Consider the following 24,624-nt stretch of genomic DNA (forward strand, 5'->3'; position numbering starts at 1 on the left):
CTAAAGGATCTGTTTCATTTATAACAAACTAAAGAAGATGTTTCATTTATAACATATTAAAGGATCTGTTTCATGTATAACAAACTAAAGGATCTGTGTCATTTATAACATACTAAAGGATCTGTTTCATTTATAACATACCAAAGGATCTGTTTCATATATAACATACTAAAGGATCTGTTTCATTTATAACATACCAAAGGATATGTTTAATTTATAACATACTAAATGATCTGTTTCATTTATAACAAACTAAAGGATCTGTTTCTTTTATAACATACCAAAGGATCTGTTTCATTTATAACATACTAAAGGATCTGTTTCATTTATAACATACTAAAGGGTCTGTTTCACTTATAACATACTAAAGGATCTGTTTCATTTATAACATACTAAAGGATCTGTTTAATTTATAACAAACTAAATGATCTGTTTCATTTGTAACATACTAAAGGATCTGTTTATTTATAACATACTAAAGGATCTGTTTCATTTATAACATACTAAAGGATCTGTTTCATTTATAACATACTAAAGGATCTGTTTCATTTATAACATACTAAAGGATCTGTTTCATTTATAACATACTATCAATCAATCAATCAATCAATTTTATTTTATATAGCCCTTCTTACATCAGCTAATATCTCGAAGTGCTGTACAGAAACCCAGCCTAAAACCCCAAACAGCTAGTAATGCAGGTGTAGAAGCACGGTGGCTAGGAAAAACTCCCTAGAAAGGCAAAACCTAGGAAGAAACCTAGAGAGGAACCAGGCTATGAGGGGTGGCCAGTCCTCTTCTGGCTGTGCCGGGTGGAGATTATAACAGAACCATGCCAAGATGTTCAAAAATGTTCATAAGTGACAAGCATGGTCAAATAATAATCAGGAATAAATCTCAGTTGGCTTTTCACAGCTGATCATTTAGAGTTGAAAACAGCAGGTCTGGGACAGGTAGGGGGTTTTTGTAGCGCAGGCAGAACAGTTGAAACTGGAATAGCAGCAAGGCCAGGCGGACTGGGGACAGCAAGGTGTCATCATGCCCGGTAGTCCTGACGTATGGTCCTAGGGCTCAGGTTCTCAGGAGAGAAAGAGAGAACGAGAGAATTAGAGAGAGCATACTTAAATTCACAGGACACTGGATAAGACAGGAGAAGTACTCCAGGTATAACCAACTAACCCCAGCCCCCGACACATAAACTACTGCAGCATAAATACTGGAGGCTGAGACAGGAGCGGTCCGGAGACACTGTGGCCCCATCCGAAGAAACCCCCGGACAGGGCCAAACAGGAGGATATAACCCCACCCACTCGCCAAAGCACAGCCCCCACCACTAGAGGGATATCCCCAACCACCAACTTACAATCCTGAGACAAGGCCGAGTATAGCCCACAGAGGTCTCCACCACAGCACAAACCAAGGGGGGGGCGCCAACCCGATCTGTAATTATGTGATTGACGTATAAAAGGCCTAAATGATATTAGGCAACAACAGTGTGTCATTGATGCTGTTGTTCCGGATGAAGCAACATGTAATCAAAACATCGTGGCAGTCAATTTACTCATGATATGCATAACAGGGTGCGTGGATTAGTTGTTTTTCAGAGCAAGAAACAGATCAACCATTTATAGTAGGAGGATGATCTTTTGAAGGGAGGAGACAACTATCGGATTGTCTTATCGTTCACTGAGTCGGCGAAGGGAGCTATTGGGTAGGGAGAGAGCGCAGCGGAGATGCACAGGGAGGTCCAAGTCCAGAAAGGTAGCGGCTTCCCGGGTGAATAATGTGTTCTTCATGACGTATCAGCTTGTTCCCAAGTTTGGTGGGAATGATCCTTCAGCAGAATCTCATTGAAACACATACTCTACTTGTGCTGTAGTCCATTACAAGATAATCTAAAGAAGTGCGTCAACCAAAGGATACGCGCGCTGCAGCTTATCCAGAAGAGGTGTCCAAGTTGTGCCGCTCGAAATGTGGATGGAAGCCAGTACATTATGACTTTGTCGGCTTGGCAGTGTTGGTGCTTGTCTATAGCCTGATACTGACCCGCGCGTTATCAATCACGACCAGGGCGGCAAATATCTGAAGATCTAAAGATGATTATGAATAGCTCGGACATATTTTGTAATTACGAAGAAGTTGGTAACTTCACCAACAACTCGTCATGTGTGAGCACGACTCGGTCTTCACCCAGCTTCATCGACCTGGCGACTTTTATGCACATCTTCCCGTCCATATACGGTATCCTGTGTACGATAGGAGTGATCGCCAACGGTTTGGTGATTTACGCAGTGGCAGCATGCAAGAAAAAGATGGTCTCGGACATCTATGTGCTGAACTTGGCCATCGCAGATATGCTGTTCTTGCTGGTGATGCCCTTCAATATTCACCAGCTGGTCCGGGACAGACAGTGGGTGTTCGGGAACTTCATGTGCAAAGCTGTCGTGGTGGTGGACGTCAGCAACCAGTTCACTACCGTGGGGATCGTAACGGTGCTATGTATTGACAGGTAAGTCTCCATCTCTGCAAATTCAATAGGTGTCAGTTTTACCATGACAAAGAGAGGTGTCTAATATAGCATCAATTAGGTCTCCCTTCACCTGTATTTATCCAGAGAGATATAACCTTGTGTAGGATATGATTATAACATAGTTAAAACCTAAAGGTTATTAAGAAGAACATTTGTTTTATGCAGCCTTATGTTATAAGGAACTGTAGCTCAATTGGTAGAGCATGGCGCTTGTAACGCCAGGGTAGTGGGTTCGATCCCCGGGACCGCCCAGACGTAAAAATGTATGCACACACTGACTGTAAGTCGCTTTGGATAAAAGCGTCTGCTGAATGGCATATTGTTATTATTAAGAACAGGGATCATCAACTAGATTCAGCTGCGGGACGATTTTTTTCTTGAGCGGATGGTCGGGGGGGGCTGGAACATAATTACAAATTAATTTGTAGACTGCAAATTGTCAACAAGAAGCCCAAACAGATATAATATTTGACTAAAACATAATAATTCAAAACCTTGCAACATTTGTATAAAATCAAGTGTCTCTCTATTATAATAGTTGGGAACACAGTTCTAAAATTAAAATCACCTGAAGCTGATTTGCTGATTTGTTTTTACAGTCGTTTTTCCAACAATGAAATAATAATACAAATAATAATTATAACAATGATAATAATTATAATAATAATAATAATAATAATAACAATAATAATAATAATAAATGTTTCTCAGAAAACTTTGGGGGGGGGGGGTCAAATAAAACGACCCTCAGGCCTCCAGTTGGGGAACCATGGTCAAGAGGGTTCAGTGATGCAGAAGAGCCAAAACAGACCAGTAAAATCTAAGGATATACAGTACCAGTCAAACGTTCGGACACACCTACTCATTCAAGGGTTTTTCTTTATTTTTACTATTTTCCACATTGTCTAATAATAGTGAAGACATCAAAACTATGAAATAACATATATGGAATCATGTAGTAACCAAAAAAGTGTTAAACAAATCAAAATATATTTTATATTTGACATTCTTCAAATAGCCACCCTTTGCCTTGATGACAGCTTGCACACTCTTGGCATTCTCTCAACCAGCTTCACCTGGAATGCTTTTCCAACAGTCTTGAAGGAGTTCCCACATATGCTGAGCACTTGTTGGCTGCTTTTCCTTCACTCTGCCGTCCGACTCATTCCCAAACCATCTTAATTGGGTTGAGGTTGGGGGATTGTGGAGGTCAGGTCATCTGATGAAGCACTCCATCACTCTCCTTCTTGGTAAAATAGCCCTTACACAGCCTGGAGGTGTGTTGGGTCATTGTCCTGTTCAAAAACAAATGATAGTCCCACTAAGCCCAAACCAGATGGGATGGCGTATCGCTGCAGAATGCTGTGGTAGCCATGTTTGTTAAGTGTGCCTTGAATTCTAAATAAATCACAGACAGTGTCACCAGCAAAGTACTCCCACACCATAACACCTCCTCCATGCTTTACGGTGGGAAATACACATGCAGAGATCATCCGTTCACCCACACCGCGTCTCACAAAGACACAGCGGTTGGAACCAAAAATCTCAAATTTGGACTCCAGACCAAAGGACACATTTCCACCGGTCTAATGTTTATTGCTTGTGTTTCTTGGCCCAAGCAGGTCTCTTCGTATTATTGGTGTCCTTTAGTAGTGTTTTTTTTGCAGCAATTTGACCATGAAGGCCAGATTCACGCGGTCTCCTCTGAACAGTTGATGTTGAGATGTGTCTGTTACTTGAACTCTGTGAAGCATTTATTTGGGCTGCAATTTCTGAGGCTGGTAACTCTAATGAAATTTTCCTCTGCAGCAGAGGTAACTCTGGGTCTTCCATTCCTGTGGCGGTCCTCATGAGAGAAAGTTTCATCATAGCGCTTCGTGGTTTTTGCGACTGCACTTGAAGAAACGTTCAAAGTTCTTGAAATGTTCTATATTGACTAACCTTCATGTTTTACAGTAATGATGGACTGTTGTTTCTCTTTGCTTATTTTAGCTGTTCTTCCCATAATATGGATTTGGTATTTTACCAAATAGGGCTATCTTCCACAAGCTGCCTGTAAACTACTGTCAAATTCACAGTAACCCCTTTACAGTGTGCTTTACATGCTGGAGTTGTACTTTTTCCCATGCAATAAAGACATGTAATTGCTTTTGGTGTGTTTATTAGAACAGAAAGGCGATGTTTTGATCCAACAGCATATGGCATATCAACAATATAGTAGCCCACAATACCATGTCAATAACCCTGAGGGCAGAGAAGGATCAGTTAATAATGGAATGGGATTGTCACAGATTGAATACTCATAGTGTCACGCCCTGGCTCTGGGGACGCTTGTATGTTGAGCCAGGGTGTGAGTTTTCTTTGTTTGTTCTAGTTTTGTATTTCTATGTTGGCCAGGGTGGCTCCCAATCGGAGACGGCTGTAGCTCGTTGTCTCTGATTGGAAGCCATACTTAGGTAGCCGTTTGGCATTGTTTTATGTGGGATCTTTTGTTCCAGTGTAGGTTTGTGTTTGAACCGAGGACGTCACGTATCGATTTGTTGTTTTCTTCGGGTGATTATTCTAATAGATAAAAGTATGTTCGCCTTCCACGCTGCGCCTTGGTCCTCTGTATCCGACGATCGTGACACATAGCCATAGATAAAACATATATTAATAGGTTAATTGGTCCATGCTCTTCGTAAAACAACCATTTCAGTCACAGCCGATGCTATTGTATTGATGATCCATATTCTTCTCATTATTAAAGTCCGTCTCACACGACTGTAAAATGTAACCACTCTCAAATACATAGACAGAGCTATAGGTGAAAGGACTGACCATCCATAATATCAATATTATAGTTTTAACCATGGGCTCTGTTCAATCCGTATCGCGGAAGTTCAAGGTTGATGCGTGATTGAAATGTATGTTCTTGCGTTGGCGGAGACTGCGTTCACAGTCAACGCTGCATATGACCTTTACATTTCTATCACACAGTCTTTACCACTTCAGCTTGACAGGTTGAATTGAGCCCAATGTTTTGAAGCTATACAGTGTCTGTTTATATTGTAAAACAAGCTTCCATTTTGGGTTCTGATGGAGTATGAGAGTTGAACTGAGCTCATGAGGCATTTATAAGTTGTATTCTTCAAGAATCAATGGGGTACATATTAATTTACAAGTCCAAAAATGGATGTAGCAACTGCTGATCGCCCCTTTAACCAGTAGGCAACGATCCGGCTTGTGGACGAGACTGTGAAGTGTCAATAAACATGTTCGCATTGAGACAAAGACCTCCAGTAATGGTCACCGTCATCATGGTCAGTTGTCTCTGTAGCAGTCTTTGTGCTATTGAGGGCTAATTCTGTTTGTGTATATAGAGGAAAGAGACCGTCATGCTTTCATAGCAGACATGCTCTCCAATTACTGGACCTGATAGAACACAGACTCACATTATGTCTCTCTCTCAAACACACACACACACACACACACACACACACACACACACACACACACACACACACACACACACACACACACACACACACACACACACACACACACACACACACACACACACACACACACACACTATGTCTCTGTCTATCTCTCTCTTCACAGACACCCATACAAATGTTATGTCTCTCTCTGTCACACAGTCACACACACACACACACACACACACACGCACACACACACACACACACACACACACACACACACACACACACACATACACACACTATGTCTCTGTCTATCTCTCTCTTCACAGACACACATACAAACATTATGTCTCTCTCTGTCACACAGTCACACACACACACACACACACACAGTCACACACACACACACACACACACACACACACACACACCTCTACATCTCAGTAGCCATACAGACTCACAGCTCCAACAGATTAACAGGATTAGTTCAACACAGATTAGTTAAACCACCATCCCAGATAGTTTATGTGAACTATAGTCTCCAAACTAATTTTCCCACACTTGCTTGTTTCCAAAGATTGTGCAAACTCTAAATCAGGTGCAACATATCTGTATTTGACGACTGTACAGTAGGTAGGCCTTTTGACGTTCAGTATGTGTTTGAATAGCAAATATGATCCAAAGGCCATGACAGGGTCTTCCTGGAACATGGCAGGGTCTTACTGGAACAGGACAGGGTCTTACTGGAACATGACAGGGTCTTACTGGAACATGACAGGGTCTTACTGGAACATGACAGGGTCTTACTGGAGGGTCTTACTGGAACATGGCAGGATCTTACTGGAACATGACAGGGTCTTACTGGAGGATCTTACTGGAACATGACAGGATCTTACTGGAACATGACAGGGTCTTACTGGAACATGGCAGGGTCTTACTGGAACATGACAGGGTCTTACTGGAGGGTCTTACTGGAACATGGCAGGGTCTTACTGGAATATGGCAGGGTCTTACTGGAACATGACAGGGTCTTACTGGAACATGACAGGGTCTTACTGGAACATGGCAGGGTCTTACTGGAAAATGGCAGGGTCTTACTGGAGGGTCTTACTGGAACATGGCAGGGTCTTACTGGAGGGTCTTTCTGGAACATGACAGGGTCTTACTGGAGGGTCTTACTGGAACATGACAGGGTCTTACTGGAACATGGCAGGGTCTTACTGGAACATGACAGGGTCTTACTGGAATATGACAGGGTCTTATTGGAACATGGCATGGTCTTACTGGAGGGTCTTACTGGAGGGTCTTACTGGAACATGGCAGGGTCTTACTGGAGGGTCTTACTGGAACATGGCAGGGTCTTACTGGAACATGACAGGGTCTTACTGGAACATGGCAGGGTCTTACTGGAACATGACAAGGTCTTACTGGAGGGTCTTACTGGAACATGGCAGGGTCTTACTGGAACATGACAGGGTCTTACTGGAACATGACAGGGTCTTACTGGAACATGACAGGGTCTTACTGGAACATGACAGGGTCTTACTGGAGGGTCTTACTGGAACATGGCAGGGTCTTACTGGAACAGGACAGGGTCTTACTGGAGGGTCTTACTGGAACATGGCAGGGTCGTACTGGAGGGTCTTACTGGAGGGTCTTACTGGAACATGGCAGGGTCTTACTGGAGGGTCTTACTGGAACATGGCAGGGTCTTACTGGAACATGACAGGGTCTTACTGGAACATGGCAGGGTCTTACTGGAACATGACAGGGTCTTACTGGAGGGTCTTACTGGAACATGGCAGGGTCTTACTGGAACATGACAGGGTCTTACTGGAACAGGACAGGGTCTTACTGGAACATGACAGGGTCTTACTGGAACATGACAGGGTCTTACTGGAGGGTCTTACTGGAACATGAAAGGGTCTTACTAGAACAGGACAGGGTCTTACTGGAACATGACAGGGTCTTACTGGAACATGACAGGGTCTTACTGGAACATGACAGGGTCTTACTGGAGGGTCTTACTGGAACATGGCAGGATCTTACTGGAACATGACAGGGTCTTACTGGAACATGACAGGGTCTTACTGGAACATGACAGGGTCTTACTGGAACATGACAGGGTCTTACTGGAACATGATAGGGTCTTACTGGAGGGTCTTACTGGAACATGACAGGGTCTTACTGGAACATGACAGGGTCTTACTGGAACATGACAGGGTCTTACTGGAACATGACAGGGTCTTACTGGAACATGGCAGGGTCTTACTGGAACATGGCAGGGTCTTACTGGAACATGACAGGGTCTTACTGGAGGGTCTTACTGGAACATGGCAGGGTCTTACTGGAATATGGCAGGGTCTTACTGGAACATGACAGGGTCTTACTGGAACATGACAGGGTCTTACTGGAACATGACAGGGTCTTACTGGAACATGGCAGGGTCTTACTGGAGGGTCTTACTGGAGGGTCTTACTGGAACATGGCAGGGTCTTATTGGAGGGTCTTACTGGAACATGACAGGGTCTTACTGGAGGGTCTTACTGGAACATGGCAGGGTCTTACTGGAATATGGCAGGGTCTTACTGGAACATGACAGGGTCTTACTGGAACATGACAGGGTCTTACTGGAACATGACAGGGCCTTACTGGAAAATGGCAGGGTCTTACTGGAACATGGCAGGGTCTTACTGGAGGGTCTTACTGGAGGCTCTTACTGGAACATGGCATTGTCTTACTGGAGGGTCTTACTGGAACATGACAGGGTCTTACTGGAGGGTCTTACTGGAACATGACAGGGTCTTACTGGAACATGGCAGGGTCTTACTGGAACATGACAGGGTCTTACTGGAATATGACAGGGTCTTACTGGAACATGGCATGGTCTTAATGGAGAGTCTTACTGGAGGGTCTTACTGGAACATGGAAGGGTCTTACTGGAGGGTCTTACTGGAACATGGCAGGGTCTTACTGGAACATGACAGGGTCTTACTGGAACATGGCAGGGTCTTACTGGAACATGACAGGGTCTTACTGGAGGGTCTTACTGGAACATGGCAGGGTCTTACTGGAACATGACAGGGTCTTACTGGAACATGGCAGGGTCTTACTGGAACATGACAGGGTCTTACTGGATGGTCTTACTGGAACATGACAGGGTCTTACTGGAACATGGCAGGGTCTTACTGGAGGGTCTTACTGGAACATGACAGGGTCTTACTGGAGGGTCTTACTGGAACATGACAGGGTCTTACTGGAGAGTCTTACTGGAACATGACAGGGTCTTACTGGAACATGACAGGGTCTTACTGGATGGTCTTACTGGAACATGACAGGGTCTTACTGGAATATGACAGGGTCTTACTGGAACATGGCAGGGTCTTACTGGAACATGACAGGGTCTTACTGGACGGTCTTACTGGAACATGGCAGGGTCTTACTGGAACATGGCACGGTCTTACTGGAGGGTCTTACTGGAGGGTCTTACTGGAACATGACAGGGTCTTACTGGAACATGACAGGGTCGTACTGGAACATGACAGGGTCTTACTGGAACATGACAGGGTCTTACTGGAGGGTCTTACTGGAACATGGCAGGGTCTTACTGGAGGTTCTTACTGGAGGGTCTTACTGGAACATGGCAGGGTCTTACTGGAGGGTCTTACTGGACCATGGCAGGGTCTTACTGGAGGGTCTTACTGGAACATGGCAGGGTCTTACTGGAACATGACAGGGTCTGACTGGAGGGTCTTACTGGAACATGACAGGGTCTTACTGGAACATGGCAGGGTCTTACTGGAACATGACAGGGTCTTACTGGAACATGACAGGGTCTTACTGGAACAGGACAGTGTCTTACTGGAACAGGACAGGGTCTTACTGGAGGGTCTTACTGGAATATGACAGGGTCTTACTGGAACATGACAGGGTCTTACTTGAACATGACTGGGTCTTACTGGAACATGGCAGGGTCTTACTGGAACATGACAGGGTCTTACTGGAGGGTCTTACTGGAACATGACAGGGTCTTACTGGAGGGTCTTACTGGAACATGACAGGGTCTTACTGGAGGGTCTTACTGGAACATGACATGGTCTTACTGGAGGGTCTTACTGGAATATGACAGGGTCTTACTGGAACATGACAGGGTCTTACTGGAACATGGCATGGTCTTACTGGAACATGACAGGGTCTTACTGGAACATGACAGGGTCTTACTGGAGGGTCTTACTGGAAAATGACAGGGTCTTACTGGAGGGTTTTACTGGAGGGTCTTACTGGAACATGGCAGGGTCTTACTGGAGGGTCTTACTGGAACATGGCAGGGTCTTACTGGAGGGTCTTACTGGAACATGGCAGGGTCTTACTGGAACATGACAGGGTCTTACTGGAACATGGCAGGGTCTTACTGGAGGGTCTTACTGGAACATGACAGGGTCTTACTGGAGGGTCTTACTGGAACATGACAGGGTCTTACTGGAGGGTCTTACTGGAACATGACAGGGTCTTACTGGAGGGTCTTACTGGAATATGACAGGGTCTTACTGGAACAGGACAGGGTCTTACTGGAACATGACAGGGTCTTACTGGAACATGACAGGGTCTTAATGGAACATGACAGGGTCTTACTGGAGGGTCTTACTGGAACATGACAGGGTCTTACTGGAGGGTCTTACTGGAGGGTCTTACTGGAACATGACAGGGTCTGACTGGAGGGTCTTACTGGAACATGACAGGGTCTTACTGTAACATGGCAGGGTCTTACTGGAACATGACAGCGTCTTACTGGAACATGACAGGGTCTTACTGGAGGGTCTTACTGGAACATGACAGGGTCTTTGTAATGACGCTCCAGGAGAGTGAGGATCCATTTGCAGTTTTATTACAATCTTGACAATCTTGGTCGTACAAACAGGGTCAATAGCCAGCAGACACAACAGTAGGGATAAGGCAACTCGTAATCCAGGTACAGGCATAAGGTCAGGGCAGGCAGCAAGCTTACAACAATCAGTCCAGTAAAGAATATAGTCCAAGGCAGACAGCAAAGAATCAAGGAGGGAAAAACAGTCCAGAGTAAATCCACAGGTAGACAGACACAGGCGAAAACGCTCAGAAATGATCACCAGGGCTAACAAGACTTCGCAAAGAGAGAGAGTTAGAGAGCACCTAAATAGTCTACTGATGGGAGTCAGGTGCAACGGTAATCAGAGCCAGGTATGTGGGAAATGAAGTTCAGGGGTTTAATACTCAGGAGAGGGTTCCCTCTGGTGGTGAGCAGGAGGAACAGCGAGAGTCTCGTTTGTGACAGAGCCCCCCCCCTGCGAGCGGCTCCTGACGCGAAAAGGCGAACAACGCCGGGGTCTTCCTCGAGGTCGGGGGGCCGGTTTCTCCGGGTGCGTCCTATGGAACTCAGTCATGAGTGCGGGGTCGAGTATGTCCTCTGTATTAACCCAGGATCGCTCTTCCGGTCCGTACCCCTCCCAATCCACCAGATATTGGAGGAGCCTGCCCCGGCGTCTGGAATCGAGTAGATCTCGAACCTGATATGCCTCCTCGCCGTCCACCAAGATGGGTGGGGGGCCCTGATCACTGGTCTGCTCCTCCTCCTCCGCTCTCGGACCACCAGCGGGTTTGAGAAGTGATACATGAAAAGTGGGAGAGATACGATAATTAGAGGGTAATGCCAAACGGAAGGAAACTGGTGTAATCTGTTTAACAATTTGGAAGGGACCTACATACCTGGGACTGAGTTTCTTGCAAGGAAGTCTGAGGCGTAGGTCTCGAGTGGATAGCCAGACCCATTGACCTGGAGTATATTCGGGATTGGGGCGACGGTGACGATTGGCCTGCAACTTCTGTCTCCTGACAGCACGTAGCAGGTGGGTGTGAGCCTGACTCCAGATGTCCTCGCTTCTCTGGAGCCAGTCGTTGACAGAGGGTACCTCGGTGGGTTCCCCTGACCATGGAAATAGGGGAGGTTGGAAGCCCATTACACATTGGAATGGAGTTAGACCGGTGGAGGGTTTCTGGAGTGAGTTCTGTGCATACTCCGCCCACATGAGGAATCGACTCCAGTCTGCTTGGTTCTGATGACAGTAGGCTCTGAGAAACCGGGTGACTTCCTGATTGAGGCGTTCTGTCTGACCATTAGATTGTGGGTGATATCCTGACGTGAGGCTAATGTTGATGTTGAGTTGTTGGAAGAATGCTGACCATACTCTGGATGTGAATTGGGGCCCCCGATCCGACACGATGTCCTCAGGCAGGCCATAGAAGCGAAACACAAGGTTGCACATGAGTTCGGCTGTTTCCAATGCAGTAGGCAATTTGGGAAGTGGAATCAACCGGCAGGCCTTGGAGAAGCGATCTATGACAGTGAGTATTGTGGTGTTCCCATTGGACTTGGGAAGATCGGTAATAAAGTCTATGGCAAGATGGGACCATGGTCGGTGGGGAACTGGCAGTGGTTGCAGTAGGCCCGATGGTAGTTGTCTGAGATGTTTGCTTGTGTTACAGGTGGTGCATTCGTTAATGAATTTTATTGTGTCTGCCCGTAAGGTTGGCCACCAAAACCTGTTCTGAAGCAGGTGAACAGTGGCAGCGATTCCAGGATGACCGGAGCTGAGTACGGAGTGAACTTGCTGTAGCACTTTCTGACAGAGATCTTGAGGTACAAAAGTTTTGTTAGGGGGCATTCGGGAGGAGGGGTCTTTTGTGAATTGGCCTGGGTGAGCTCTGTCATGATGTCCCACTGAATAGGGGCCACGATTAATGACTCAGGAAGCAGGGTTTCCTTGGATTCAGTGGGAACTACACCGTCGTGTTGGCGTGACAATGCGTCTGCTTTGGTGTTCTTTGAACCGGGACGATAGGTAACGGTGAAGTCAAATCGTGTAAAGAAGAGAGCCCACCTCGCTTGTCTGGGATTCAGTCTCTTGGCAGATCGCAAGTATTCCAGATTCTTGTGGTCAGTTAGAATCACAAACGGGTGTTTAGCTCCCTCCAGCCAATGACGCCACTCCTCCATAGCTGCTTTCATGGCCAACAGTTCTCGGTTACCGACGTCGTAGTTCTGTTCGGCTGGACTAAGTTTGCGGGAGTAATAGGCGCACGGATAGAGCTTGAGTGGGGATCCGTGCCGCTGTGAGAGGATGGCTCCAATGCCCGTATTAGAAGCGTCCACCTCAACTGTAAACGGGATTTCAGGATTAGGGTGGTGGAGGATGGGGGCAGATGTGAAACGTGACTTGAGTTCTGCGAAAGCCTCCTGTGCTGTAGTTGACCAGGTGAGGTGTGGTGCATTTCTCTTAGTCATAGAAGTTAAGGGAGAGGCTACCGAGCTGAAATTCCTAATGAAGCGTCGGTAGAAGTTAGCAAATCCCAAGAAGCGTTGTAACTCCTTTAAGGTTACTGGCAGTGGCCAGTCTAGAACGGCCTTGACCTTCTTCTCGTCCATGGCGACTCCTTCCTGGTTGATGATGTAGCCCAAGAAAGACGTGGAAGTCTGGTGAAATTCGCACTTCTCTGCTTTGGCGTATAATTGGTGATCAATGAGTCGTTGTAATACTGTTCTCACGTGTTGCACGTGTTCCTCATAGGTGTTGGAATAGACGAGAATGTCATCGATGTAAACAATTACCCAACGATTAAGCATGTCCCGAAAGACGTCATTGATAAACGACTGAAATACGGACGGACTATTGGACAGCCCGAAAGGCATAACCAAATACTCATAGTGCCCAGTGCTGGTAGAGAAGGCTGTCTTCCATTCATCACCGTCCCGGATGCGAATGAGATTGTAGGCGCTGCGGAGGTCCAGTTTGGAGAAGTACTTGGCTTTGCGGAGTTGTTCTAGGGCAGCTGGTACCAGCGGTAAAGGATATCGAAACTTGACGGTGATGTCGTTGAGACCCCGGTAGTCGATACAAGGGCGTAGGCCACCGTCTTTTTTTTAACAAAGAAGAAGCCAGAGGCTGCAGGTGATGTCGACGTTCTAATGAACCCCTTCGAAAGTTCCTCCTCGATGTAGTTGTTCATGGCTTCTGATTCGGGTTGTGATAGAGGGAAGATTCGGCCCTTAGGTGGTGTTGTGCCTGGTAATAGTTCGATGGAACAGTCGCTTGATCGGTGGGGAGGAAGTTCCATCGCCTTGGTCTTGCTAAAAGCTTCGATGAGGTCAGAGTATTCAATGGGAAGAGTGGGAAAAAGGACCGGCTCGTCCTTTAGCGTGACGGTCTGAATGGAGAGTGAAGGGCTGCCAGTTAAGCAGTTGGAGTGACATGACGGATCCCATTCGATGATACGACCCTCCCTCCATGAGATGAGGGGATTATGTTGACGTAGCCAGGGGAGTCCAAGAATAACCGGGTTATGAGGTGATGAGATGACGTAGAAACGAATTACCTCAGTGTGAAGGGTACCGGTCTGTAGTTGAAGGTCCACGGTGGTGTGCAGGACCCTCCCATCGCCGAGAGGCCGTCCATCTAGCGCCTCCACTGCCAATTGAGAGTTACAGGAGATTAATGGGAGTTGTTGTTGTTGGGCAAACTCGTGAGACATAAAGTTCCCGGCTGCTCCTGAGTCTAATAGAGCTGATGTGGATATATGATTGCCCTCTAGAGATAATACTATAGGTACTTTGATGCAAGAACTGGAGTGATGTGCTTGAACACAAGGACTCACCGAAGAGGGATTACGAGGAGGTGGTCTTGTGGGGCAAAACGCCCTCAGATGGCCCGGTTGACCACAATAGAGGCAGAGATGTTGACGTATGCGGCGTTCTCGTTCTTCCGGAGTCAGGTGAGTATATCCGAGCTGCATGGGTTCAGTTTGAGACAGAGTGACCGGGTATTGTGTGCTGGTGGGTACCGTTCTGAGTGGACGACGTGAACGAATCAGATTGTCAATCTGAATGGTTAGTTCGATGAATTGATTCAGCGATCTCCCTTCATCTCGGCAGGCCAGTTCGGATTGCAACTCCAAGCTGAGTCCCTTGCGAAAGAGCAGTTTAAGTGTGCTCTCCACCCAGTCGGTTTGAGCTGCTAGAGTGCGAAATGTCAAAGCATATTCTGCTGCGGTATTCCTGCCCTGGCTCAACGCCAGTAGTCGGTCATCAGCTCTCATACCTCCCTCCGGGTGTTCAAATATTTCCCGGAAGCATTGAAGAAAGGTACCAAACGATGGGAAAGCAGTGCCATCCTCTCTCCAAACCGCCGTCACCCACTCTAACGCCTTGTCAGTGAGGAGTGAGCATACCAAGGAAATCTTGCTGGCATCGGTGACATACATCGCTGGTTGTTGATCAATGAATAATGAACATTGCAGTAGAAATCCCTTACTTTTAGTTGGGTTGCCGTCGAATTTATCAGGGAGAGCCAGACGTGGGTTAACTGTGAGTGACGGTGGTGGAGAAGCGCCCACACTCGCGTTCGGTTGAGGAGGGGCTGGGTTCGTTAGCGACACCGGCAACCTCTGTAGCGTCCTGACGAGTTCCTCTGTTACTGTAGTTAAATGGGTTAGCTGCTGTTGATGAATGGCGAGTTGGTTAGCTTGAGTGGAGATCTCCGTGGACATCTGAACCAGAGCTGCTGGATCGTGTGTTGGCGAAGTCTTCTGTAATGACGCTCCAGGAGAGTGAGGATCCATTTGCAGTTTTATTACAATCTTGACAATCTTGGTCGTACAAACAGGGTCAATAGCCAGCAGACACAACAGTAGGGATAAGGCAACTCGTAATCCAGGTACAGGCATAAGGTCAGGGCAGGCAGCAAGCTTACAACAATCAGTCCAGTAAAGAATATAGTCCAAGGCAGACAGCAAAGAATCAAGGAGGAAAAACAGTCCAGAGTAAATCCACAGGTAGACAGACACAGGCGAAAACGCTCAGAAATGATCACCAGGGCTAACAAGACTTCGCAAAGAGAGAGAGTTAGAGAGCACCTAAATAGTCTACTGATGGGAGTCAGGTGCAACGGTAATCAGAGCCAGGTATGTGGGAAATGAAGTTCAGGGGTTTAATACTCAGGAGAGGGTTCCCTCTGGTGGTGAGCAGGAGGAACAGCGAGAGTCTCGTTTGTGACAGTCTTACTGGAGGGTCTTACTGGAACATGACAGGGTCTTACTGGAGGGTCTTACTGGAACATGACAGGGTCTTACTGGAGGGTCTTACTGGAACATGACAGGGTCTTACTGGATCATGACAGGGTCTTACTGGAGGGTCTTACTGGAACATGACAGGGTCTTACTGGAATATGACAGGGTCTTACTGGAACATGACAGGGTCTTACTGAAACATGGCAGGGTCTTACTGGAACATGACAGGGTCTTACTGGAGGGTCTTACTGGAGGGTCTTACTGGAACATGACAGGGTCTTACTGGAACATGACAGGGTCTTACTGGAATATGACAGGGTCTTACTGGAACATGACAGGGTCTTACTGGAACATGGCAGGGTCTTACTGGAGGCTCTTACTGGAACATGACAGGGTCTTACTGGAGGGTCTTACTGGAACATGACAGGGTCTTACTGGACGGTCTTACTGGAACATGACAGGGTCTTACTGGAGGGTCTTACTGGAACATGACAGGGTCTTACTGCATCTCATGTGTCTGGCCCGTTCTGTACATATCGATTATGCCAAGCACTCAGTGTACAGACTGTACCAGGAGATGTAACATACATACTGTACCAGGAGATGGTACATACAGACTGTACCAGGAGATGTAACATACTGACTGTACCAGGAGATGTAACATACTGACTGTACCAGGAGATGTAACATACAGACTGTACCAGGAGATGGTACATACAGACTGTACCAGGAGATGGTACATACAGTGATATCTCCATGGTCCATATGAAGACATCTCTACAGTGATATCTCCATGGTCCATATGAAGACATCTCTACAGTGATATCTCCATCCCTTGGCCTTACTTGGATGTATTCAGTCGAATCATGAAAGACATAGCAAGCAACCTACAGTGCAGTGAGTGCGTTCATTTCTTAGTGTGTGTGTGTGTGATCCTTGAAGGAATTGAACCCATGACCTTGGGCACATGCCAGCGCCACGGAGTACATTCCAAATGGCACCAAATTCCCTTCATAGCGCACTACTTTTGACCAGAGCCCGATGAGCCCTTGTCAAAAGTAGTGCGCTACATAGAGAATAAGGGTGCTTTCAGGATGCAGACGTGCTCTTACCAACTGATCAACACACGACATTATTAGATTTATTTAATGTCACATCAAGATTAGAGCCTGACTGCTCTCAGAAATGTTACTATACACTGTATGAATAGGCGGCATTCAAACAGAGCGTTTTATTCCAGGTTAATTCATTACTGTTTGCTTTTCTGACAAATACCATTAGTCAAATACGCTTTAGTTAGTGTGTTTTTTTTTTGTTGGTCTGTACGTTCACATGCCTCTGTCTGGACTAGACTGGACTGGAGGAAAGTGATTGGTGTTAGTGAAAAAAAAAATTAAAAAACTGCCTCACAATGGAGTCTCCTGAATGATCCCTGTGGAGATATCGTCCAATTTGTAAGTCGCTCTGGATAAGAGCATCTGCTAAATGATGTAAATGTTATGTGTCCAGCAATAGCCACCCTGTTCCCTGGTATGGGCCCTGGTCTAAAGTAGTGCACTATATAGGGAATAGGGTGCCATTCTCTGGTCTAAAGTAGTGCACTATATAGGGAATAGGGTGCCATTCTCTGGTCTAAAGTAGTGCACTATATAGGGAATAGGGTGCCATTCTCTGGTCTAAAGTAGTGCACTATATAGGGAATAGGGTGCCATTCTCTGGTCTAAAGTAGTGCACTATGTAGGGAATAGGGTGGCATCCTCTGGTCTAAAGTAGTGCACTATATAGGGAATAGGGTGCCATTCTCTGGTCTAAAGTAGTGCACTATATAGGGAATAGGGTGCCATTCTCTGGTCTAAAGTAGTGCACTATATAGGGAATAGGGTGCTGTTTGGGACACGGTCTGTGTCTCCATCCTACTCTAGACTTTCACATTCTTAAATTGTTTTGGCTGATTCAAATCTCTGTTCTGGTTTTACACGTTCAGATATCGCAGACACGTCGTGTGTACGAAGACAGGGACATGCTGAAACAGGAAAGGGCCTTCCCCAAACTGTTGCCACAAAGTTGGAAGCACAGAATCGTCTAGAATGTCATTGTATGCTGCAGCTTTAAGATTTCCCTTCAATGGAACTAAAGGGCCTAGCCCAAACCATGAAAAACAGCCCAACACCATTATTCCTCCTCCACCAAATTGTACAGTTGGAACTATGCATTGGGGCAGGTAGCGTTCTCCTGGCATACGCCAAACCCAAATTCGTCGGTTGGACTGCCAGATGGTGAAGCGTGAATCATCACTCCAGAGAACGCGTTTCCACTGCTCCAAAGTCCAATGGCGTCGAGCTTTACACCACTCCAGCTGACGCTTGGCATTGCGCATGGTGATCTTAGGCTTGCGGCTGTTATTGTGCTGACGTTGCTTCCAGAGACCGTTTGGAACTCGGTAGTGAGTGTTGCAACCGAGATCAGATGATTTTTTTTGCGCTTGTGCGCTTCAGCTCTCAGCGGTCCCGTTCTGTGAGCTTGTGTGGCCTACCACTTCGCGGCTGAGCCGTTGTTGCTCCTAGACGTTTCCACTTCACAATAACAGTACTTACAGTTGACCCGGGCAGCTCTAGAGGGGCAGTATTTGATGAACTGAATTGTTGGGAAGGTGGCATCCTATGACGGTGCCACGTTGAAAGTCACTGAGCTCTTGAGTAAGGCCATTCCACTGCCAATGGTTGTCTATGGAGATTGCATGGCTGTGTGCTCGAATTTTATACACCTGTCAGCAACGGGTGTGGCTGAAATAGCCGAATCCACTAATTTGAATGGGGTGTCCACATACTTTTGTATATACAGCGTACACCTTGGAGGTGCTCAGAAATACTTATAGTGTGTTTTGTGTGGCTTTGAGGCCAGGCTGGGGTTTAGGGTTAGCTTATGTACCTGGCCTGCAGCTGAAATGGCACCCTATTCCCTGTATAGTGCACTACTTTTGGCTAGGGGTCCATAGGGCTCTGGTCAAAAGTAGTGCACTATCTAGGGAATAGGGTGTCAGTTTGGACACAGCCCAGGTACATAACCTAACCCTAAACCCCTGACCTCCGACCCCTGACCTCTTCCCTCTGTATATAACCTCCCTACTCTTCTTTTATTTTACTCTTTAAATATTTGCTTTTTTTTTTTTTTTTTTTTACTGCATTGATGGTTAAGGGCTTGTCAGTAAGCATTTCACTGTAATGTCTACACCTGTTGTATTCGGCGCATGTGGCAAATCAAATTTGATTTGATTTGATAACCCCTGGTCTCTAACTGATGTGTCTCCTTGTTTCCAGATACATTGCCATCGTCCACCCCGCCTCAGAGAAGCGGACCATCCAGTGGACCATCGTCATCAACATCCTAGTGTGGGTCGGCAGCATCCTGCTCACCGTGCCCGTCATGATCTACGCCGTGGTGGTGAGGAAGCGCGACCTGCAGATATGCATGATGCTCCTGGACGGGCCTGAGGACATGTACTGGTACACTCTCTACCAGTCCATCCTGGGCTTCATCCTCCCTCTCATCATCATCTCCACCTTCTACTCCCTCACCCTCTTCCACGTCTTCAGATCCATCCGCCGAGTCAAGCGTAAACAGTCTGTCTGGGCGAAGCGCGCCACCAAGACCGTGGTGATGGTCATCGCTCTCTTCCTGGTGTGCTGGAGCCCTTATCACGTGATCCAGGTGATTAACTTGAGCAACAACAGGCCAACCAACACCTTTGTCTATGTCTACAACATCAGCATCTGTCTGAGTTACTCCCACAGCTGCATCAACCCTCTGATGCTGCTCATCTTCGCTCAGAACTACCGCGAGCGTCTCTGTCACAGGAAGGAGTTGAGGAGCTCGCAGCAGAACTCCTCCAAGACCACTGTGGTCAAGACAGACGGCTCCAGCGTGGCCACCGACCCCAACTACCGATGCACGGTCGTCTAATAATACAGGCATTGCCACTCGCATACAGTATACCAAAGTAAACTGTTTCGTTCTGCTATCTTTGACGAACTATAAGCATTTATGAAATAGGGGAAGCTAAAGTAGCTGAACTACACTGTTATCTTTCCAGAAGTGGCAATGTGTGTTAGTGGATGGATGATTGGATTACCCAGCTGACTGTAGCTACCATCACTAAGAAACATTGTTCTAAGTCACTGATCCCGACGTAGCCAAGTGTTTGCTGAATTGTTATCTAAGGACCGCCGTGCTACTCTGAGAATGGACCGATAATTTTCGTAATGGAAGTATCCAAAGGACTGTAATCACTTCCACCTAGAGTAGTTCTCCATCTAGCTCTACTCAACCTCTCTCCCTCTCTCTATCTCTCCCCCTCTCTCTCCGTCTCTCTCCGTCTCTCTCCCTCTCTCTCTCTCTCTCTCTCTCTCTCTCTCTCTCTCTCTCTCTCTTCTCCCCTCTCTCTCTCTCTCTCTCTCTCTCTCTCTCTCTCTCTCTCTCTCTCTCTCACTCCCTCTCTCTCTCTCTCTCTCTCTCTCTCTCTCTCTCTCTCTCTCTCTCTCTCTCTCTCTCTCTCTCTCTCTCTCTCTCTCTCTCTCTCCCTCTCTCTCCCTCTCTCCCTCTCTCCCCCTCTCGCTCTCTCACCCCCTCTCCCTCTCTCTCTCTCTCTCTTGCTCACTTCCCCCCTCTCTCAGACATTCAGGGATGGAATTTAAGGATTATTTCTCTAGCCCGGTCTGAAAAATACTAGCCTCGGGCTACTGGGCTAGCATAATATACTATATGTAAAATACTAGCCTCTGGCTACTGGGCTAGCATAATATACTATATATAAAATACTAGCCTCGGGCTACTGGGCTAGCATAATATACTATATATAAAATACTAGCCTCGGGCTACTGGGCTAGCGTAATATACTATATGTAAAATACTAGCCTCGGGCTACTGGGCTAGCGTAATATAATATATATATAAAATACTAGCCTTGGGCTACTGGGCTAGCATAATATACTATATATAAAATACTAGCCTCGGGCTACTGGGCTAGCATAATATACTATATGTAAAATACTAGCCTCGGGCTACTGGGCTAGCGTAATATAATATATATAAAATACTAGCCTTGGGCTACTGGGCTAGCATAATATACTATATATAAAATACTAGCCTCGGGCTACTGGGCTAGCGTAATATAATATATATAAAATACTAGCCTTGGGCTACTGGGCTAGCATAATATGCTATATATAAAATACTAGCCTCGGGCTACTGGGCTAGCATAATTTCCATCCCTGCACACACTTAATGACCACCACTCCCCACATAAAAAAAACAGTATTATACTATGGTATAAATACTGAAGTAGTCACTTTAGTGTTTTTGCTGACTTCACTGTAGTACGTCTGCAAAAACACTACAGTGTACACTGTAGTATTTGCTGTAGTATACTGTAGATTACTGTAGTATTTGCTGTAGTATGCTGTAGAATACTGCAGTATTTACTGTTAACTAATATATAAATACTGTGTTAAAATAACTTTAGTATATACTATAGTAATTAATGTAGTGGTTTGCAGATTGTATTATACTGTAGTATTTACTGTAGTGTTTTTGAAGACATTAATGTAGTATTTACTTTTGTTTTATTATCTTTGACATAGAAGTGGAGGATTCCTTCTTCAGGAAACCTACTGGAGAAATACTAAAATAGCCAATTTTCCGTAACCTGTTGGTAGGTAGGACTTGGGACTGATTGGATAGTTCAGAGCTTCTGCTCTTTTCTATAACCTGTAGGGAACACAATTTATGATCTATACTTGGCATGTAGGTTTCTCACTTATGGGTGGCAAAAAATAGCGATATTGGGGAGGGGAATGGGCAGGGTATATGCAAACAAAATACTGTAGCATTTACTATAGTTGAAATAGTGTAGCGTTTTTGCGGACTGTAGTATTTTTGCGGACATTACTCTAGTATTTACTACAGTGTTTTTTGTGGATAATACTGTAGTATTTACTATAGTATTCTACACTATACTACAACATTCTATGGTAAGTACTACAAATGATTGAGGGATACTACAGTGTGCAGTATAGTATTCTACAGTATGCTACAGTTTACTATAGATTTCTATAGTAAGTACTGTAGTATTCTATAGTAAACTGTAGTATTTTTTTTTCATGTTTCTGCCAGGGTCGTGTAGCATAGATTTGACCTATGACCTCAAATTGTTTCCCGATAATGACTGGGAGTGAATGAGCGTGTTTTGGGTACTTGGCTTTGTTCACCCTGTGTCCCAGAGGCACCCTGGGTAATTGAGTAATTGACTTAGTTGGCTGGACCAGACCTGGGTTGAAATACTATTTCAGGTATTTCAATTACTTTTCAATATATTTCAGATAAACTTTTTATTAAAAAACAAGTAGTTGAATATTGGAATGTATTTGGAAATGCACATGGAAAGCATTTGAAAATACTCAAATACACTAACTGAAATATACTCCCATGCGTTAAACCCACCCAGGTATTTGAAAATAGTATTTTTAAATACTTTCAAAAACAATTTGGGCCACTATTTGGTTTTTAGAAATAACCATTCAAATACTGAAATAAAAGTACTTGTTTTGAGCTGTGTATTTGAAAATACTAAAATACACAGAAAATAGTATTTAAACAAGAAATACTCAAATACACAGAAAATAGTATTTAAATAAGAAATACTCAAATACACATAAAATAGTATTTAAATAAGAAATACTCAAATACACAGAAAATAGTATGTAAATAAGAAATACTCAAATACACAGAAAATAGTATTTAAATAAGAAATACTCAAATACACATGCATTTGGACCCATGTCTGGGCTGGACACCATCTATCAAGAGGGATACTCAGATACTTTCAGATACTGATAGGAAAACAGACAGTATTGTTACAAGATACTTCTTTAAAAATCAACAGTATTACTATTGATGTTAAAGTAAATCAACAGATTGTGGGAGGGAGCAGGGGAGGGAGGGAGGGGGATGGGAGGGAGGGAGGGACGGAGGGAGGGGGGATGGGAGGGAGGGACGGAGGGTTTCAGGGGGTGGTTGACTGCGGGAGGGAGGGAGGGAGGGAGGAGGGGGATGGGAGGGAGGGAGGGAGGGAGGGAGGGAGGGGGGATGGGAGGGAGGGACGGAGGGTTTCAGGGATGGTTGACTGCCTCACACCAGGGAGATTGTAGGAAAAACATGTAGCATTCTTCTTATTCACTCATGCTGATACGGATAAAAGAAGTCAGTGTGTTTTTGCAGTCGTGGTTTTTATTGTCGTTGGATGTCCTCACATTTGCTATTATTAAAATGTGTTATTTTGGTTTTTGGTATTTGCTAAGAACCATGGGGACTCTTGTTGAGTGAGGAGATGAAAGATGAATTTATGAGAACTGAAGTATTACAAATGTCTGCACTCACTAACTGTAAGTCGCTCTGGATAAGAGCGTCTGCTAAATGACTAAAATTTAAAAATTAAAAAAAAAAGTATAATTATGTATTGATTTGAGACAAGGAACATTTTGAAGAGGAGATGGCTGTGGATATTGAAGGCCAATTAGACCATCTAACGGAAAGGGGTTTTGTGGGTTATGTTTTAATGTCATGTAAAGAAAGCAAATAATGAAGTATATTGAATGAATGTAGCACTTGTAGCATTACATATGATGAATACTTGTCCTATACACACTACTTAAACACACATTAACTATTTCATATTCACAGCTGGTATTTGTTGTCTCACTCTACCTTGTATACAGTATGTCTGCAGTTTTAGCCTGTACTATGTGTACTCAGATGAGTTTTACATTAATACAATTAATTATATTGTATTCAAACATTCTAATTATGGTAATTTCCTAGTCGTCCGATATATTCTCTACAACATATACAGCATGATGCCTGAATATGAACATCTATAGCACTGTTCAACACTTCTTATTTTGTTTGTTGTTGACTCCAAAATAAATTAAATAAAGTATATTTCTTTGGGATACCAAATTACAGTATAATTTATGTCCGAATGACACGTATTCAGTTAGTGATGTGATAACGTTAATTGCAAAATTGTGGTTATAGTTAAAACAAGCCATCATGGTGATCCGATACAGGACATACATCCTCTATATGTAAATACTGCAGTTTTACACCTTAAAGACATTTTCCTTTCTGGTTATATTGTATTGTACTACATGTACTCTGAGTACACTTATTGTCCATATGGTATTTCAGATGAGTTTTACATTAGTACAATGGATTATATTTGTTAAGTGTCCCCTGTTCTTATGTGTTGTGTTCTCACATCTTGTTGTTCTTGTTTGTTAAGGTTAAGTGTTCTCACATCTTGTTGTTCTTGTTTGTTAAGGTTAAGTGTTCTCACATCTTGTTAGTCTTGTTTGTTAAGGTTAAGTGTTCTCACATCTTGTTAGTCTTATGTGTTAAGGTTAAGTGTTCTCACATCTTGTTAGTCTTATGTGTTAAGGTTAAGTGTTCTCACATCTTGTTAGTCTTATGTGTTAAGGTTAAGTGTTCTCACATCTTGTTAGTCTTATGTGTTAAGGTTAA

The 24,624-nt window shown here is 44.9% G+C and overlaps 1 protein-coding gene across 1 annotated transcript; it reads left to right on the plus strand.

Moving 5' to 3' along the window:
* The first annotated feature begins 1,734 nt into the window (after window positions 1-1,734).
* On the plus strand, window positions 1,735-20,416 carry LOC121536260 (melanin-concentrating hormone receptor 1-like). Its single transcript, XM_041843529.2, has 2 exons — window positions 1,735-2,509; window positions 19,368-20,416. The coding sequence occupies exons 1-2, from the start codon at window positions 2,097-2,099 to the stop codon at window positions 20,008-20,010; spliced, it is 1,056 nt and encodes a 351-aa protein (XP_041699463.1). The 5' UTR covers window positions 1,735-2,096; the 3' UTR covers window positions 20,011-20,416.
* The last annotated feature ends 4,208 nt before the right edge of the window (window positions 20,417-24,624 follow it).

The sequence above is a fragment of the Coregonus clupeaformis genome, chromosome 2 (genome assembly GCF_020615455.1).
Source record: "Coregonus clupeaformis isolate EN_2021a chromosome 2, ASM2061545v1, whole genome shotgun sequence".
NCBI classification, from domain to species: domain Eukaryota; kingdom Metazoa; phylum Chordata; class Actinopteri; order Salmoniformes; family Salmonidae; genus Coregonus; species Coregonus clupeaformis.